The sequence below is a fragment of the Octodon degus genome, unplaced genomic scaffold (genome assembly GCF_000260255.1).
Source record: "Octodon degus isolate 3935 unplaced genomic scaffold, OctDeg1.0 scaffold00373, whole genome shotgun sequence".
Classification (NCBI taxonomy): Eukaryota; Metazoa; Chordata; class Mammalia; order Rodentia; family Octodontidae; genus Octodon; species Octodon degus.
Genome location: NW_004524949.1, coordinates 305,324 through 325,971, shown reverse-complemented (window position 1 = coordinate 325,971; position 20,648 = coordinate 305,324). Strand labels below are relative to the sequence as shown.

The window sequence follows — 20,648 nt, the reverse complement described above, 5'->3', positions numbered from 1 at the left end:
TCTGCTGTACCAGAGGATCTTGTTGACTATAACTTTAAGAACAACCAGAATCTGATTATGGATTGAACATTAGATAAAATGAAAGTGCACTTCTGAGGCCCAGTACCTAAAGCAAACAAGCTACCTCATCCCTGAGATAGACATCCTATCTAGTTAAGGTCAACTATTACTCGCTAGGCAACCTAGGGTCATGTGATACTAACTTGGCAAAAGTATAAATAAAGGACCATTTTGTTGGGAAAAAAAAATATATATATATACACACAAGATAGTTAGATATGCAGCTACTTTCTCTTAGTTCATTGAGAAGAAAGGTTTGTACCAATATTGTTTAGACAAGATATCATGTCTGCATCTTGTCCTCTGAATAACTACTACAAAGATAATGGTATGAAATGTACTAATTATTGTAACCATCTTACTAACCTGTTTTGAAACTGTTTCATTGTTATTTTATCTTTTTCTCATTAAAATTAATTAAAAAATTTTTAAATAGCAAAAACATAGAAAATGCACTTTTGAGATGGAAATGTGAAGATGACTGGGGCATGGCAACAAGGAGGACATATAATACAGTGTTACTCTAGTTACTGTAGAAGTATATAAAAGTATATACTGATGTTTTAGTTTTAGACAATTCTTTGGGTTTTTTGGTATGGGGAACCGAACTCAGGACCTTGTACTTGCTAGGAAGGCACTTGTGCTATATCCCTGGCCTGTGATGTTTTATTTTTAAAAACATTGTTTACCTATATTCTCAAATACTCCAACAATGTTTGTGCATTGCTTCTTTAGCAATAAATCTAAAATGTAATAAAAGCAGACATGGCACCTGCAGACTGGAACATCTGTGGGGAACATCTGTGGTAGCTCACACAGGTGGACTCAGTTCCCAAGCCCCACAAGCACTCTGCCCTGGCCACCGCCTTCATCCATTTCTGTGTGCTCCTGACACTGCAGAGAGGCCCAGGCTGCACGGTGCGTAGAGGGTGGGTGGGGAGTGGACGCAGGTACCCACTGGGCCATGGCTCCTTAGGGCCTGGCTGTCCAACTCTTGTGTTCACCCTCCTTCTGTTGCTTTTAGGTTTGGTTTGTTTCTGTAAGACCATGAAGTCCCTCCGAATTTTTAACATAGGCACTTACTAGCTATAAGCTTCCCTCTTACAATTGTCTCAACTGTGTTCTATGCATTCTAGTATGTTGTGTTGTCTCAGAAGGTATTTCTCCTTTGATTCAGAAGAACAAGTTTGCTAGATAGAATAACATAACTTGGCAGTTATTGTATTTCAGGGACTGAAATATATCATTCCTTGCCCTCTAGGTCTGTAAAGTTTCTGCCAAGAAATATGAAGTTACAGATTTTGGATCTAAAATATCCCTGTTATAGTTTAGATCTAAAATTTCACCCCAAAGTGTAATGTGTTCAAAGACTAGGATTTTGGAAGGTGATTGTGTCAGGGATGCTATACTCATCAGTAGATTAATCCACTGATAGATTCATAGCTGAATATTCTTTAAGAGGTGTAGCTTGGTGAGAGGGGCTGTGTCAACAGAGACGAGACCAGAAAAGGCATACTCTTGTCCCTGGCTCCTCTCTTCTCACTCTGCTTCTTGGCTGCCATGGCTTGTGCAGTTTCCTCCTCCAGGTCCCTTCACCAGGCTATTTCTGCTTGAGAGCCAGCCAACCATGCATTGACTGAAGCCTGTGATCCTATGAGCTCAAATAAACCTCCCTTCCTCCAAGTTGAGGGTCTCAGTGACAGGAAAGCAGCAAATGCATCACTTTTATGTATTGAGTGACTTGGCATTTCTCTTTTGCAGCTTTCAGTATTCTTTCCTTCTTCTGTATGTTGGCATTTTAACTGTAATATGATGTGAAAAGATTATTTTCTGGTCATGCCTGTTTGGGGTTCTAAATGCCTGCTACACATGGATGTTTACATCTTTCTCAAGATTTAGGGATTTTTTGGCCATTATTTCCTTAAGTAGATTTTCTGTGCCTTTAGTCTGTATCTAGTCACCCTCTTCTACAACAAACAATGTGTAATTTTGATTTTTTTAATCATGTCACTGAGTTCTTGAATTTTTTATTTATGATTTCTTTTTCTTTATCATTGGGTATGATAAGGCATCAACCTTGTCTTCAGGCCTTGAAATTCTCTCTTCTACTTGATCTTGTCCATCGATCAGGCTTTTCATTGAGTTTAAAATTTTTTTAATATATTTGGTAGAGTCTCACTGCCCAGCTAGGACTTGTAGTGATCCTCCTGTTTTCAGTTTCCAGTGCTAGGATTACAGGGGTGCACCACCACGCCCTGTCTTGGTAGCCAGCTCAGCAGCATGTGGTGGCTGGGACCGAACCCAAGTCCCTGTGCTTGCTTCAGCAGGCACTTAGTCCACTGAACTATCTCGCCGGCCCTTCACTGAGTTTTGATTTTAAGTACTGAGCATTTCCCAATTTTCTATTTACTTCTTTCTCAGAATGTCTATCTCTTTGTTGAATTTTTCCTTCAGATCCTGCATTATCTTCCTTAATTGACTCAGCTTTTTATTTATATCCTTTTGAAGTCATTGATCATTTTAAGAATCAATCTTCTGAATTATTTGTCCAATATGTCATCCATTTCAGTATTTTTGCATTCAGTTATGGATGAGTTATAAACCCTTGGAGGAGTCATCTTGCCTTGCTTTTTGATGTTATTTAGGGTTTTTCTGTTGAGATTTGTGCACTGATTCAATGAATCTCTTCCATTCTTATGTGAGGGTCTTCATAGTGACCAGCAGTCTTTTGTAAGATCAAGTCTTAGCACCATTCAGAGAGCAGAAAACATAGCAGCACATTAAAGACAAGAAAAAGACAAAAATTAGGTGTTAACATACAGTAAAAACAAAATAGAAGCAAAACCTGTAACATTACTAACAATAGAAAAGAAAGGAGCAATAATACAGATTCAACTAAAAAGCTAAGAATGAAGTTTAAAAGTAATAATAAAATAGTATAAATATAGAGGGCAAAAGAAAGGGAAAATGAGAAGAAAAAGATTTAAGAAAGAAAAGGAAGACATGTGAAAGGCACAGAGAGCAAACTGGTCAAGCAATGGCCGGGACTCATCCACCTGGCTGACACTGACAAGGATCTACAAACTGAGGTGCAGGGTTTCAGGGTAAATCCTGAGGGGATTTGACTGACCTTGTCAGATACAAAAGTTACAACTCTTTTTATATAAGTCTTGCTCCTTCTTGGTCTTAACCATCCAGCAGAAAAGTATGAAAATGAAGTAGAAAAAGTAAAGCCATATTAATATGCTGAGCTGTGAAAGGCTCAAGTCAACAACTTCGGACATTGACAGTCTTACAGAAAACCCACTACTATTATGGACTATTGGACTATATTGGGATATTTTGCTGAATTCATGCACCTACAGTATTTAAATGACAATGGAATGCCCTTCTCTGACAAAACTAACCAAAAGAGGATACAAATGAATGACCATTTTGTATCTGTATACTCAAAATAGTTAGGATAGATATACAGCTCCATTCTCTTAATTCAATGAATAGAGAGGTTTTTTCTAATAGTGTTTGAGACAGGATATCAGGTCTGCATCTTGTACAATGAATAACCACTAAGACAACAATATGCAATGTATTAATTATTGAAAATATGCTAGTAATCAGTTGTGAAACTGTCTCATTGCTATTTATTTCTGATTTTTTTTTTTTTTTGCAGAACCGGGGATTGAACTCAGATCCTTGCGTTTGCCAATCAAGCGCTTATCCTACTGAGCCATCTCCCCGGCCCCAAAAATATTTTTTAAAAAATATTATGCAATACAAAAAAAAGAATATAGTCCTCTTACTTTGAAGGTTCCCAGCACAAAGAAATGATAGCTGCTTAGGAAAATAGAAATATTAATTATACTGATTTGATTATTATATATTGTTTACATGTACTGAAGTCACTTCGTACCCCATAAATACATACAAGTATTATGTGTCCATTTTTTAAATTTAGAGACCTTTTTACTCTTCTTAATTCTTAGACCTTGTTATGGTTTGTGACTAGATGTGTCCCCCAAAGCCTCATGTAGTCATGGGTTAGCCTTCTAGAGTTTGTGATCAATTCATGATTCCAATGCTGGAATTATGGGTGTGAGTGCTGCTGGGGTTACGGTTGTGAATGCTGCTGGGAATATGGGCATAGTATCTACCTACCCTCCAGAAGTTTGCTTACTGGAGATAGCCTGAGTACAATATGAGGAAAGGAGACAGGCTTGCTGTCTGCCACTGCTTCTCCCTTTCTCTTTGCTATTTCTGCCAACATGAACCGCTGCCCTCTGCCATGTGCCACTCTGCCTTGGAGCCAGCTGATTATGGACTGAAACCTCCACAAACTGTCAGCTAAATAAACCCTTCTTTGCATAATTTGGGGTGTAGGTATTTTGTTCCAGCAATGAGAGAAAAGTGCCCAAGACATAATGTTTCAGGAAGTTTGCTTACTGGAAAAATATATTGTTGTTCTGTTACATAATAAAAGTAGAATTTCAGCCATGGTAAAAAAAAGAAGAAGATCTGTGAAAGGAAAGAAAACAAATCTATTCAACAAGAGAATTATAAAAGTAAATTAAGGTAGAAAAAAATGAAAGAATAAAGAACAAATGAACAACAACAAAAAAGAGTAACAGGAAAAATATGAATAAAACAACTTCATATCGTTCTGTATGTCTGAGGCCATATACCCCAGTCTCCTCCTGCACTGGAGTTCTCATCTCAGTGAATTACATTTTCACCTACTAATCTGCCCAAACCAGGAACCTGAAAGTTCTCTCTAATCGTCTTCCTCTCCGCCCACCACACTGCGCTTGCGCTCTGTCATCAGCTCTGCTAAGTGGGTTGCAAATATGAAGGCAAAGGTGAAAGGCATCTGTGCTCCCTGGGTTCTTCAGGACACTGCATTTCCTCTGCTTTGTCTCCAGGGATCACAGTGGCGGTGCCAATCAGTTCAAGAAAGTAGTTTTCCAGGAATTCACCGATGGTTCTTTCTCTCAACCTTTATACCGTGGAGAATTAAATGAGCACTTGGGACTCTTGGGACCATACATAAGAGCAGAAGTTGAAGATAATATTGTGGTAAGTTAAGCACAGTAAAATGCAAAAAAATTAATTCTGTGTGTTTATTTTGTTTCTGACTATAAAGATAATGTAGTCTTATGAATTGTCTTGGGTGGTGCTGGGAGGGGGGTGGTACATTCCCACAGTACATGGTGCTGCTGGGCTGTGGTACTAAAGGCAGGCTTGACATCTTGGAGAAGATGCCCTTCGTGCCAGGATCTTGAGCTTGCGGAGCACATACTCTACCACTGGACTCCCCCATGGGACCCATTTTATTTTTTATGTTGAGATAGGATCGAGCTAAGTCACTAAATTGGTCAGAATGGGCTCAAAATTCTAATCCTTCGACCCCAGTTCTCAAGGGCTGGGATTACAGGTGGGCACCACCACACTAGTTGAGATTTTAAAGTATAGAAAACTAAAGAGGTTGAAAATATCTTAATTATCCTTTGAGTGTACATTCTTATATTTGACCTATGTACTTTTTTCTTCATGTGTTTGAAATTATGCCATATATAATTGTTCCTTAGCTTTTTAAATATCATGAAATAAACATTTCTTATGTCATGAAAAACATTTCCTGGTAAGATGCGGTGGTCCATGCCAGTACTCAGGAGGCTGAGGCAGGAGGATCTCTGAGAGTTCTAGGGTAGCCTGGACTACAAAGTGAGTTCAAGGCCAGCCTGAACTTCATAGCAAGACGCTGTCTCAAAAAATTGAAAAAACAAACAAAAATTTCCTACATAGAAATGATTTTATAGGCCGGCCAGATAGCTCAGCGGACTAAAGTGCCTGCTTAGGCAGACCTCAGAGGCTGGGGTTCGATCCCCAGTGTGCCGTGCTGGTTCCACCCCAGAGGCATGCTGAGACATCGATTGAGACTGGAAGTGGTGGTGCGCGCCTGTAATCCCAGTGCTTGGGAGGCTGAAAACAGGAGGATCACTATGAGTCCTATCTGTGTAGTGAGACCATGTAGACCCTGTACTAAATTCATAAAAAAAAGAAATGACTGTGTAATAGTCTGTTCTGTGAATTTGTGAAACTGCAGTTTACTTAATCATTATTTTGAATAGCCTTTTAAATACTTTTTTTTCACTATATAAATAATTCTATGATTACAGTCCTTTTCCTGAGATAAAATTCCAGAAGTCTCATGAACCTGACTATTTTAAGACTTTCTGTTATGAATTATCAATGTCTTTTGAAAAGTTCTCTTTTTTGGAGGGAGTGCTTTATTATTATTTCCTTGTATAATATCTGTTAGGTACGAACATACACAATTGACCAGACCAGGCATTCTGACACTAGTAGAAGATTTATTGGGGGCATCAAGCAGGCTGGCTGTCTAGCGGATCAAGACAGCAGTGAACAAAGCGTGGACAGGGGACTTTATAGGATCTTTTAGGGAGGGTGATTGTGGGCTGGAACAGCCGAGGGAGAGCTAATCTTGGCAGGGCTACCTGGTCTGTGGGGGACCTTTAATGTTAACAAAGGAGAGTTTTGTGGTTTCTTGCCCAGGTCAGAGTCAGGGGGACCTGTTCTTTGGTTTTGGCTTTGGCTCTCCGTGGGGCCAAGGGGGAGGGAGTTTGGGGGCAGGGTGCCTGGGAAACCAAGAGGGAGAGTGCTTGGGACAGGGTGCCTGGGAAACTGAATCCTGACTTATCAATATCTACTAAGCATTCATGACGTTAGTGAAAAATATTTTTCCAAGTTTATTATATCTTAATTTTCTCTTCATACTTTTATTGGTGTCTATTGATTATACAGTTTAAAAGTATTTATTTATTTATTTATTTATTTATTTATTTATTTAATTGAGGTATGGTCTTGCTACACAGTCCGGACTGGCCTTGTGCTCACTTTTGTAGCTCCCAGGCTGGTCTTGAACTTGCAGCAATCCTCCTGTCTCAACCTCCCCAGTGCTGAGATTACAGGCGTGTGCCACCACGCTTGGTTCTGGGGCTGGCCAGGCATGCAGTACTGGAGATTGAACTCAGGACCTTGCACTTGCCAGGCAGCCACTTCTGCCACTTAGATTAATTATCTCTCCAGCCCCACAGATTAATAGGGCTTTTTATATACACATAAAATATTTTTACCCCATCGCCCTCTTTTTTGCACCATCTCCCTAGTTTTACATTTTTTTGGGTTTCAATGCATATGTTTTCATGATATCAGTCCCCTGCTTAATTTTACAAATGAAAGTTTTTTAAATTAAATGGGTCTGAATTTTTAGATAGTAATCTATAAATATTTCCTTTCTGACACTTTCATGGTTTTGTTTATAAGAATTACTTCTTATTTAGAGATTTTTTTTAAATTATGAATTGTTTTTTCAATATCTTGTTTCTATATTTAACTATTAAATCTATCAATAATTCCTATAATTTTGAAGGTATTTTATATTGTTTTGGTTTTGGTACTGGAGATCAAACTCAGGACATTATACTTGCCAGGTAGGTGCTTAAACCACTGAGCTATCTCCCCAGTCCTCAAAGTTATTTTAGTGCATTTTTTGAGACAAACACTGAAGTAGTTTTCCAAAAATAGGTATTCATTTCCCCAATTTCTTATTTATATTAAGGACATAGTATTATGGGCATATTTATCTATCTATTTGAATTTAATTTTACTTATCTTATGTTCTATAATAAATGCATAAGTTACTTACAGAGTAAAACAAATTTGTTTTGCTTGTTAATTTCAGATTTTTAAGATCTGAAATACATAGCTTATTAAAAGATAATATACATTCATCCTGAAACTTGACATGAAGTATTTAAAATGTCATATGTCATTATTAACTCCTGGGGTTATAGACCTTTTTTTTTTTTTTTAACCAAGGATCAAACTCAGGATCTTGCACTTAGCAGGCAGGCACTTAAGCCACTGAGGAGCTATCTCTCTGTTCTCTCTCTCTCTCTTCTCTCTCTCTCTCTCTCTCTCAGCTTTTTGAGACAGGACCTCACTATGTAGTTCTGGCTGGTGTTGAACTCACTTTGTAGCCCAGGCTGGCCTCAAACTTTCAGTGACCCTTCTGCCTCAGTCTCTTGAATGCTAGAATTGCAAAGCATGTACTACTACATCTGACTTTACTATAGTCTGTAAACCCCTGTAGTGACAAATTCCCTCTTACTTTGGAATTTCTTTAGTGTTTTATTTTATTTTTATTTATTTTATTTTTTATTAATTTTATTGAGAAACAAATAGCAATGAGACAGTTTCAAAACTGATTAATAGAACAGTTTCAATAATTAATACATTGTACATTGTTATCTTCTTAGTGGTTATCCATAGTACAAGATGCAGACAAGATATCCTGTCCAAACACTATTAGTACAAATATTTCTTTTCATTGAATTAAGAGAAAGTAGTTGTAGATCTATCCTAACTATTTTGTATATACAGATACAAATGGTCCTTCATTTGTATCCCCTTTTTTGTTTAGTTTTGTCAGAGAAAGGTATTCCATTGTCATTAAATATTGTAGGCACGTGAATCACTCTTGTTTTTTTCTTTGAGACAGGGTCTCACTATAGTTCAGGCTGGCCTTGAACTCACTATGTAGCCCAGGCTGACCTCAAACTCATGGCAATCCTCCTGCCTCAGCCTCTCAAGTAATAGGATTACCGTGCCCATGTTTAATAATTTTATTATTATTTTTTGGTACCAGGCAGCAAACCCAGGACCTTGTACTTGCCAGACAGGTGCTTGTGTTACTGAGTTGTATTTCCAGCCCCTAATTCTCTCTTTTGGCTGAGGTTTTAAAATGAGGTTTATTTATTTATTTATGTATTTATTTATGTATTTATTTATTTTTGGTGCCAAGGACCAAACCCAGGCTTCCAGCTTGCTAGGCAAGCATTCTACCACAGAGCTAAACTCCCAACCCCTCTGTTTTGTAAATGTGAGTTCATGTCTTAAATTTAGAATAAAAAATTCCCCAGAATTTCCTTCATAGATCTTCAAATTTTGGTTGTAACAACATCTGCTCCCTGTATTCTTCCTCTAGGGTGTTACAATTTTGGATAAAAGCCAAAGGGTGGGCATTCCTATTGGAAATGTAATCCTTAATCTTAGGACTTAATAGCCTAAGTGATGATTCTTGTATTTGATTTTTTAATTGCTCATTTTACTCTGCAGGTAACTTTCAAAAACCAGGCCTCTCGTCCCTATTCGTTCTATTCTAGCCTCATTTCTTACAATGAAGATCAGAAACAAGAAGCTAAACCTAGAAAAAACTTTGTCAAGCCTAATGAAACCAAAACTTACTTTTGGCAAGTGCAGCAATATATGGCCCCCACTGAAGATGAATTTGACTGCAAAGCCTGGGCCTATTTCTCTGATGTTGATCTGGTAAGCACATCTTCCTTGTGCTCACTGCTTTCTAGTTTAAAAGAAGTGATCATTGTGTTGTATGTTAAGAGTTTTGGTATTTATCCTAAGCACAATGAAAAGTTTTAGGTAGGAAAGATGACATCATATTTATGTCTGAGAACTAGTACTCTGAAATCTATTGAAGAAGATAAATTGTACTGTGGGCAGATAGGAAGCAAACTAGAGTGCCACAAAAGTCAATAAACAACCTACTCTAGTTTATAGGTGAAAGAACTGATACTAATAGGATTGATGATTTCTCTCTCTAGGAAAAAGATATGCACTCAGGCTTGATCGGACCCCTTCTGATCTGCCACCGGAACACACTGAGCCCTGCTCATGGAAGACAAGTGACAGTGCAGGAATTTGCTCTGCTTTTCACTATCTTTGATGAGACCAAGAGCTGGTACTTTAATGAAAACATGGAAAGGAATTGCAAGGCCCCCTGCAGTAGCCAGATAGACGACCGTACTTTTAAAGAGAATTATCGTTTCTATGGTAACCTATCCCACATCTAAATATTAGTCATAGCAAAGTGGAGTGTGAGTTAGAAACTTAAGCATTTTACAGCTTGCAAGGACATGTTTGGGATGGAATGCTCATAGGTAGCTGTATTTTGGGTGAAGTAAAGGGAAAGGAACATGTCCCCTAGATTCTAAGCGCCTCGCCTGTGTTCCTCTTCTCCAGCAATCAATGGCTATGTGATGGACACCCTTCCTGGCTTAGTAATGGCACAGGAGCAAAGGACTCGATGGTATTTGCTCAGTATGGGCAGCAATGAGAACATCCATTCGATTCATTTTAGTGGACATGTGTTCACCGTGCGGAAGAAAGAAGAACATAAAATGGCAGTTTACAACCTCTATCCAGGTATGAGCTAGTTTGGCTCTCCTTTCTAGAGTATTTGTTGAGTACTTATTTTTATTTTTTGCAGTACTGAGCATTAAACCCCAGTTCTTCCGGTTAAGATCCATCCCTAGCTCTTTTTTAAAATTCTTATTTTGGGGCCTGGGAGATGGCTCAGTGGAATAAGCACTTCCCTGGCAAGCGCAAGGGCCTGAGTTCAATCCCCGGTTCTGCCAAAAAATAAATAAATAAATAAAATAAAATTCTTATTTTGAGACAGTGTCTCACTACGTCACTAAGTTGCCTAGGCTACGTCACTAAGTTGCCTAGGCTGGTCTCAAACTTGTGGTCTTGTTGCCCCAGCCTTCTCAGAGGCTGGGATTGCAGGCGTGATGTGCCACCCCCGGCTGGGTACTGTCAGTGCTCTAAACAGTAGGGACACAATTGGTGAGGAAAACCAACAAGCTCCCTGGTCCCAAATAACTTACTTTCTTAAGTAACTCAGTCTACAGAGAGGTAAGTTAGCCAATGAACAAAACAATTGGAATTACATGAAATTGCTATAAAGGAAACAGAACAGAATGAATGGATGATTAAGTTCACAGTGCTTTCCTAAGAAGGCTTTTGAATTTTCCATCTCCAATTTCATATGACAGCAGTAGTTATCATATAAAGAGTGATTTGGTTATGTATGTAATGAGTACATTTATTAAGCATTGCTGACAATGTAGATCAAAACACCATTTTATTTTAGTGTTGTCTCTTTAAAACAGGTTTAATAGTTGAGCTAAAATTCCGTTTCTTTTTCTTTTTCTTTTCTTTTTTTTTGCAAAACTGGGGACTGAACTCAGACCCTTGCGCTTGCCAGACAAGCACTTATTCTACTGAGCTATCGCCCAGCCCCCTAAAATCCCATTTCTTCATAAAAAAAAATCTGAGAAGCCCTCTTTCTTTTCTGCTCACCCAAGTAACAGACAGACCTGGAGTTACTTTATTTCATAGAGTTCAAGTCAGAAATTACAGCTTTCATTGTAAGATAAAAAGCAAATATCTGAACTTTTTACTTCCAGACTTCCCTTGCACAGCGTGGTCTCACGTGGGGCTGGAAATGTGCACTGGAGGAGGAACTGTGGTTGAGCCCTCTGCTTCTCCACCTTGCGTTGTTTCTGTGCTTCCCCTAGCCCTACAATCCTTGCCAGAGGCTATTTTGAACTCTAGCACTGACAATTAAAAGTAAGGGATCCACAGTGCCCCATCCTACCTAGAACTGCCACCACTGTTGTAAGGCAGTGCCACACGGTCTACACCTTGCAGGTGTTTACAGAGGCTCTTATAGCACAAGTTCAGGGGCTCCTCAGAGGCTCTTTTTGGTTTTGTTCCTCATGACATCCCCTTGCCTGCTTGGTTCCCTTCGTTCTGTGTGGCCACTTGTAGCTCATTCCTGACCCCTAGCATTCACCCCAGCTTCTCCCCCTCTCGGCAGCCCCAGTGCATTGGATCCAAGATGGCCTCATCCCGACTCTGCTTCTCTCAGAGTTCACATCTAGTCAATCACACTTACCTATGTGCTCTGAAATCTCTGAGAATGTAGGCCAGCCCTAGTGCGGTAGCACTCTTCATGTCCATCATCACTTGGTCTCTCATTTCCCTGGAAGGAGGTGACCAAACACAGTCTCCAGAGTGTCCAGCTATAGGGACCGCACAGGAAGCATTTTGAGTTTGAGGAGTTCAAGAGCTGTGGGACTGAATTCGGACATCTCCCTTGTATTTCATCGCTTAGTTTTTAGTGAAAGCAAGTGAATTTTGTTCATTTGGTTTTGAAAAGGTTCCTTTGAGACCATGGAAATGCTGCCGTCCAGAGCGGGGCTTTGGCGGGTGGAATGCCTCATGGGCGAGCAACTGAATGCTGGGATGAGCACTCTTTTCCTGGTGTACAGCAAGCGTGAGTAGCACTGTGGGCAGAGGTCCACTGCCCACCTGCCGATTTCCACACGGCTTTCCTCCTTGGGAGGGCTGCATTTGCTGAGAAATAAATACAAGTGTATGTCATTACTAAACTTAAGATAAACATTGTGGGTAAAAAACAAAGTCCTCCAAGAAGGACAAATATGCTGGAAGTCATGCGTACTTTGAATAGATGCAAAATGCTGGTGCTAAAAAACAAAACCACTTCACTTCACAGTAACAGACTTTGGAACTTATGTTTAATTCAGTTAGCAAAGATAACTTACAAATGTCACTTCGAACAGTTTGGAGATTTAGCCTTAAACAAGTAAAAGCACTACCACTAATGTACTTCTATGAACCCTAGTTTCCTCAGCTGCAAAATATGAATAGTTGTAATGCCTATCTGTTACAATAAATTAAATATGATAGCACAATAAAATATTCAGCACAGTTCTTGGTAGATAACAAACAGTAAAATATTAGTGTTTCTTGGTGTTCTCTCACTTTCAGTGACATATTTAAGAAGCTGGATTGTGTGCATTTTTAACCCTGGGTTCCCCTTTTCTGATTTCAGAGTGTCAGATTCCCCTGGGAATGGCTTCTGGACACATTAGAGATTTTCAGATTACAGCTTCAGGACAATATGGTAAATAGCCTTATTTTTGTTTGAAGAACCTGGATTGGTTATATTTTTTATGTCTGTTAGAGACTTTTATTTTTAATTTTTTTTTTCTTTTGGTGGAACCGGGGATTGAACTCAGGCCCTTGCACTTCCCAGGGAAGTGCTTATTCCACTGAGCCACCTCCCCAGCCCTGTTAGAGACTTTTAGATAAGCAATCCACCTTCAGAGTTTCATTAATTTTATTTCATCAATGCGTCTCCCAAAGTAACCATCTAAATTCAGGTCACCATTTCTCACCTGGGTAATAACTGTCTCCTTAAATATCTTCTCTACCTTCACTATCACTCCCTGAAGTCCCTTCTCTTCACTGTAGCTGAAAGCTACACTTTCCTGTGAACAGTGGCATAAAGCTTGAATAAAACCTACAGAGAATTCTCAAGCATCAGCTTAGAAAAGGGTTGGCAGGGCCAGGGAGATAGCTCAGCAGCATAGTGCTTGCCTGGCAAACACGAGGTCCTAAGTTGAACTCCTGTTACTGAAAACAAAACACTGGCAAACTATTGCTCATAGGCCAAATCACCCCACCACCTGCTTTTGTATATGTGAGTTAAGAATAGTATTTCTCTTTTAAATTATTTTAAAAAGACTATTTCATGACATGAAAATTATAAAATTCAAACTTTAGTGTCCATAATATAGTCTTCCTTTGGATAGAGTCACACTCATTCATTTACATTTTATCTATGGCTACAAGGGCACTGATGTAACAGAGAGCATACAATTTACTACTGTTAAGTTATTTGCACTCTGGCCCTTGACAAAAAATATTTGCCAACCCCTATTTTAGAGGGAAAAAATCTCACTTGTAAAAGAACATTGAGAATTATTTATCACACTAGTAATATTGGGAAAGACTGTTTTTTATTTACTTTAATTTATTTTACTATTTTAAAAATGTTTATTTTCTGATTTCTCTGCAATGGACATATTTAATAAAGATGTTATATCACTTGGCAGTGATGGTAACAAATGTTATTAGTATCAGCTAATTAGAAGTGCTAATTAAATCAACAAAATTATTAGTTTAGAAAATGAGAGGTACAACAGTGACAAGAAAACCTTAAAGAGAAATCAGTACAGCTTTGTACGCCTTTGCCTATATTCTCCACAACTAGAATTAGCCTTTCTCAAAAGAGCGATGTCATTCCCAACTGTCTGGGACCAATCTAGTTGAAAGTAATCTCTCTCTTCTTTTGTGGGCAAAGGACAGTGGGCCCCAAAGCTGGCCAGACTTCATTACTCTGGAATGATCAATGCCTGGAGCACCAAAGATCCTTTTTCCTGGATCAAGGTTAGAATTCCTCTTACTCATTTTGCGAACTCAAAGTATTATACATGTCCTTTCTACTGTAGTACTTCCTACCAGACCTCAGTCAACAGAGAAACTGAAGAATGACATGATTTATGATTTGTACAAAAATAGTCATCAGATCCAGTCCTAGCCCAGGCCCGGTGAGTGTGTGGGAGAGCTTCCAGCTACCCGGCACCAGTGGGGACCTACCGGTCCCAGCCCATGAAGAGGAAAATGGAGTGTCTGTTGGAAATAGCATCTTATGTGGGAAAATATAGTGCTGTGGCTTCTGAAGACATCGTCACTCTGGGTCCTCTTATCTTGTTCTATTTATGTCCCTCCTTCACCTATCACTGCTTGGTATTAATAAACACACGTGTGGCGGTGGTGGCATGTCTGTGTGTGCATGCATATGGTTCCCCTCTTCAAATGTAAGTTCCATGAGGCGAGGGCTTATTTACTGTTGTGTTCTTACTACCTAAAACAGTGTTTGATACACAGCAAGTGCTCAAAATTAATCTCTGAATGAGTATCTGAATGGAACTTGCAGTCAACTCAAGCACTTGGTCATTAAGCATGAGAGTCATGACCAGTTCAGTTTGCATGTAGTGGCAGTCCACGAGGATGTTTTTTCACTTGGATGTTACAGCAGTAACTTCTCTTCGTATCACTTACATGGTGCTCACCCTCTTTAAGCATGGGCCATTCCTTATCAATCTGCCGTTATTCACTCACTTGCTCTACAACCTTTACCTCCCCTCAGCATTATACTAGATTCCATGCTAGGTTCTGGGGTGGGAGAGAATATGACAGCTGACGCTGAGTGTCTACTATATGCCCTTCACTGAATGTGGCACATTACATGTATAAACATTTTAATCAGGGGAGACAGCTCAGTGGCATAAGTGCCTGCCTGGAAAGAACAAGGTCCTGAGTTCGATCCCTGGTACAAAAAAAAAAAAAAAGAAAAGAAAAGAAAAAGCAAAGAAACTGCTGAAACATCTTATTTTTTATGTAATTGGTACAGGGTCTGCAGGGTCTCACTACATAGATCAGACTCCTACTGATCCTCCTGTTTTTAGCCTCCCAAGTGCTGGGATTATAAGCATGCGCCACCATGCCCAGTCTCCATCGCCATCTCAGCATGCCCCTGGGGCAGGGCTGGCATGGGAAGGCACGCTGGGGATCGAACCCTGGCAGCTGCAGTCTGCCTAATCAGGTGCTTTAGTCCGCTGAACTATTTGGCCAGCCCAAACATTTTAATCATTTCAGTTAACATTACTATTATCTCAGTTTTACAGATAAATGAATTGGGGCTGAGAAGTTAGATGGTATTAATAGGTTCCCTGCCTTAAAGGTCTCAGTCTAATTACAAAGGCAAAACAGCCTTTGTAATGTGGTGTAATAATTTGCTAGAATGCAGTCAGATACAGCATGAAGTGGATAAATAAAGCAGCACTGAATTTGTCTGCAGGACTCAGGGCAGGCTGAACTGGAGAAATCATTTCAGAACTGACACTTCGAGAAGGTAGTGCCGCTCCTTACTGATAGCAGTGTTGAGGTGAGGTGGGTCTGGGGAGAGGGCAGAAGTTGGCTCTGGCTAGTTCGCATGTGTCTATATGTGCATGTAGAGAACATGGGCCAAGTGCGCAGGGCTCTGGATGCGGGCTTTTCCACCCATCCCGCCATTTGCTTCACAGCCTCACACACATCTCCACACTTCAGCATTGTTGTCTGCCTCATGTACGTTATCTAAGGTAACAATGGGCACATCTGTCACAATATAGATTCTTCCTAAGCCAATAATTTTAGGAGGTAGTACATACATTTAAACCTTGGTCAAAATAAAATGTTGTTTTAATTGGTAGGTGGATCTGTTGGCACCAATGATTATTCATGGCATCAAAACCCAGGGTGCCAGTCAGAAGTTCTCCAGCCTCTACATCTCTCAGTTTATCATCATGTATAGTCTCGAAGGGAAGAAGTGGCTGACCTATCGAGGGAATTCCACTGGGACCTTAATGGTATGTAAGCAGTCCTTTCAAGATAATGCATTCATACTTTAAAGATCTTTTGACAGATTTCATAGATGGAACCATCTTGGATTCTACACACTTAATTCCTAAAAAGTATGTTCTACATACGGGTAATAGGAATGATATGGACATAGGAAAAATATGTAGTGGTGTCAAAACCCTCATATATGATAAAAGTGAAGAGATACTGTTATTGAATGTCCAGAAGTCAGACTTTTTTTAAAAACTTGAGTTTAGAGATTGCATCCATGAATGCAGATAAAGATTTGTACATTTTACATAAAAAGATGAATGAAACCTGGGGAACTGATTCATTCTCTAGGGGTGAGCCAAAGACCCTTGCTTAATTAAGCTGGCCTAACATCTTAGCATCATTGCCTACCCTCCTCTCACAGTTATGCCCCGATGAAGTGCTCCACAAATCTATTCGATTCTTCGTGTGTTGCTTGTGTCTTCCTGCTGAAAATGCTTCAGAGAAAAACTTCAGTTTTGTTCCATGAAACTATTACTTTACAATCACTTAGTTAATATGTTAATCACATGTTTAATGAGGGGTAGAAAACAAACCTACATGAGCATGTTTGAAATTTTAAAAAAATATTATGAATTTGTTTGAAACTTTAAGAAATATTATGTTCTTTTGGTTTACTTTTCTGGAATCTAGACTTTGAATACCTCATTCATTTATTTTCAATCTTTTATGTTGAGAAGGATAAAATGGATATCAACCATTTCCAGGAGGTTATTCCTTTACCAGAAAGGTACTGAGCAACTATGATGTTCTACAGCAGGTATTACATTCTACTACAGGCCCTGGGACCCTGTAGCCCACTTCAGTCTTGGACATCTTCCTCTGTCATGGTTCTCGTGTGTCTTTACACCTTTGAACTAGTTACATGTAAATAGACTTTCACAAGCAATACTTGTCTTTATAGGAGCATCTTATAAGAGGGGAGGGGACCCAAAACCCCTTTAAGGATCACTGCTTTACTACCACTATTTTCAATAACTTGCAATCCTTTAGTGTAAATTGTTTTTTTTTTGGTATTTTTAGCACAGGGTCCACAGGTTCTACAGGGTCTCACTACATAGATCGAAGTGATCCGCCTGTGTTCAGCCTTCTAAGAGGTGGGATTACAGGCTGTCTCCATTGCTGTCTCGATGCACCCCAGGGGTGGGGCGGGGCCGGCACAGCAAGCCAGGGATCAAACCCCGGCCAGCCAAACCTGGCCAGCGTCTGCCTAAACAGGCACTTTAATGCACTGAGCTATTTGGCTGGCCCTCTTTAGTGTAAATTTTAAACCGTCTAGATGATCTTTGCCCCCTGGTATCCAAATTAAAACGTAGATCAACCATGTTTATGCTTTAAAATATTAAGATTTGGCATGTTAGAACACAGCATTATAGGCATGGTAGCATACAACTGTAATTCCAGCACTCAGGAGGATGAGGCAGGAGGATTGCTGTGAGTTTGAAGCCATCCAGAGTTACACAGGCAGACCATGTCTCAAAAGACCAAAAAAAATCATTGTTCATTTTTATATTAAAATGTTATAAGGGAACTTCCAACCTGCTGCAACTTGGCCATAGCCCAGCTTTCCCTATTATTGCTGAGATATATAAAGAGGCAGTGGCAGGACCCCTCCCCTTTCCTTCGAGTAGGTGGTAGGAGCAGCAGCTTCTTGTGCAGCTTTGGCCAAGCTTAAGGCTCAGGACCTTCATGGCAAGGAGGAGCTGTTGAAACAGCCCAGCGCTATGGTGGAGCTATTGCAGAGGCATCACCAGTGACTGGCTGCTGTACAGCCTCCAGTCTTTCCAAGATCTGAGTTGTCTGCAAATCCATCGCTCCGCTCTCACATTTATTGAGCAGACCCAGAAAGAAAACCTCAGGAAATTCCACAAGCACAGGAAGTACAAGCCCCTGGAGCTGCAGCCCAAGAAGACATGAGGCTTACACCAGAGGATCAGCAAGCAGAGTGAGAAGCTGGAGAGCAGGTGGCAGCAGCAGAAGGAGCGGCCAGAGCCTCTGCGCCAGTTAGCCGTGAAGCCTGAGCCCCAGAGTGGCAGCAACAAGCAAACTCCAACTGGGGCGGGGGGGGGGGCAATAGCAAGGGGAAACAAAGAACTTTAGTGTTTCCTGGAACTATGCCTATATAAGCCCCTGGCTATCCTTCCCTCCACCTCAATGTAAGTTTAGACTAGTGGCCTACAGGCTTTTCCATAGGCCTCAATCCAAATCCCATAACCAGTAACGCTCCACAGCCATTAAACAGTTCTGTTAAAAAGCAAAAAACAGTACCAAGACCTATAGCCAAGGCTGAGAAGAACAAACTAGAAAAAAGCCAAACAGTAAAGCAGCACACACCTTGCCCACTTCTATAATCACATGACCAAGGCTTTGAGGACCCCATGGGAAGCTTCCTGACATCTCAGAGTAGAATGGTATGGCTGGAACTGCCACATATGGGCCTCCCCTGTATTTCCTACTCCTTCCAGAGTTGAAGAACAAAAGCACAAAAAAAGAAAAGAAAAAACCCTGGGGCTCCACCCATTTCAAGGCACTTAACTCAGAGTAACAACCCACACTAGTCCCCCCCCCCAAGAAAAAAACAATCATGTATAACTTCAGCCAAAGTACGCATGTGCTTAAAGGTGAATGTTTGAGAAAAAGGTTATGTTCCGCAGAGTTTGTTTTATTACATTGAAAGTGCAAAAACAAAAACACCTACATAAATAAGAAAATAACCAGTCATAGTGGTGGATGCCTGTAATCCCAGCTACTCAGGAGGCTGGGGCAGGAAGATCACAAATACATGGCCAGCCAGAAAACTGTATGAGACCTTGTCTCAAAATAAAAACAGCTGGGGATGCAGGCCAATAGAACAGGTAGCCAGCATGTGGGGAGTAGGGGTTCGATCCACAGTACAGTACTTTCAGAAACAAAACAACCTAAGGGGAGTTCCTTGTAAAATCTGGACCAGAAAACCTACAAGTGGTGCTTTTAAAAATATTTCCTGTACATATTAATGGCCTTCACGGCAACATTGGCGCGCAAGCATAGTGTCCGACACTGGAAGGCCATCCCGCCTTTCCAGAACAAGGACACTGCCTTGCACGTGCGCCATGTGATTTTACAGCACCAAAGAACCACGCTTTGATTTTACATACTGAGGTTCAATACAAGTTGCAGCAAGACCCTCGACAGATAAAAGCTGCAATACAGAGTCCCTGTATCTATCAGGAAGGAACCAAAGCTGTGAGTTTCCATTCAAACAGTGAACACTCACTGCCACGGGAACTGCTGAGGGGGACACGTCTGTCTCGCATTAATCCCAGCAAGAGCCTGGCGAGTGCGCCCTAGTTATATTCATTCTTTGCCCCTCATGGCCTGCATGCCAGGATACTGCAGATATGAAATAAATACACCTCGGTTCAGTTTCTTCCCTCTGGAAACGACAGTCACGTGATACAGATAAGGTAAATCTCAACCCCAAGTCAGGAAAATCAGAAGTTTCATCAGAAACTTGGAGCTGCAGCAAAAAGATCGTAAGGAAATGAAACAGGAGAAAGTCGGTGATCACCAAGATACAGAAAGGCACTAAAAACCAAAGTGAACGATGAAATCACACCGCTTACATACTCTGAGCAGTGCAAACTCCGACGCTCAGGAAGAGGAATGATGCAGTAAGAAAGAAAGGGAAGATTGAAAGGGTTCTCACTTTCATTGCTGCAATTGTGGAAGACAGCCATACCCTCCACTCTCATTCTATCATATCATAATTGTGGGTGTTGCCCCATTATCATGAAAATGAGGTCTTGGGAGGTAGCATTCATGCAGCTAAATTCCTGACCTGGCAACCCAAAGGATAGGAGAAGAATCAGGGCCCATACATTCTGTTTCTCCTTTCCATGCCAAGGTCGGGTACCAGGCAAAAAAACGAAAGACAAGACAAATAGTCATTAGGTTACTGCGACCTCTCAAAGCCCCTGTCCAGAGGGCACGACGGTTTCCTGCAGCACGAGGTGAAGGAGGTGGTTCTGCTTGGCAGTCAACAGAGGCCACATCTCCACCTGCAGCGACTTGATGGCGTCTGTGTCCTTCTCATGGGCAGCCATGACCAAGGACTGCAGCAGCAGAAAGAGCTCCTCAGAGAGCTGGCTGCCGTTCTGTGGCCCCTGGCTGTCGAAAGCCTCCCAGGAATACTTCTCCAGCGTCTGGGCGTGCTCGGGCAGCAGTTTGGCAGGTGGTGGCTGCAGCAACAGCAGGAGCAGCACGCAGGACACCTCGCAGCGAACAAGCAGGTCGGAAAACGCGCCCAGCGCTGCAGGAGAGGGTGCAGCGGCAGCTGTAGCTGC

General features: G+C 40.7%; 1 protein-coding gene across 3 annotated transcripts in view; it reads left to right on the top strand.

Annotated features, from left to right (window-relative positions):
- F8 (coagulation factor VIII) overlaps positions 1-20,648 on the top strand; it is a 162,631-nt gene that overhangs the window by 111,178 nt on the left and 30,805 nt on the right. For 2 of the 3 annotated variants that reach the window (XM_004648247.2, XM_023708466.1), the window contains exons 15-22: positions 4,977-5,130; positions 9,256-9,468; positions 9,759-9,987; positions 10,177-10,359; positions 12,161-12,277; positions 12,857-12,928; positions 14,171-14,256; positions 16,125-16,280. In XM_004648247.2, the coding sequence (XP_004648304.1) occupies positions 4,977-5,130; positions 9,256-9,468; positions 9,759-9,987; positions 10,177-10,359; positions 12,161-12,277; positions 12,857-12,928; positions 14,171-14,256; positions 16,125-16,280 (1,210 nt within the window). Of the gene's footprint in view, positions 1-4,976; positions 5,131-9,255; positions 9,469-9,758; positions 9,988-10,176; positions 10,360-12,160; positions 12,278-12,856; positions 12,929-14,170; positions 14,257-16,124; positions 16,281-17,845; positions 20,595-20,648 lie in introns of those variants that run through there. The other variant, XM_023708467.1, reaches the window with a different exon arrangement.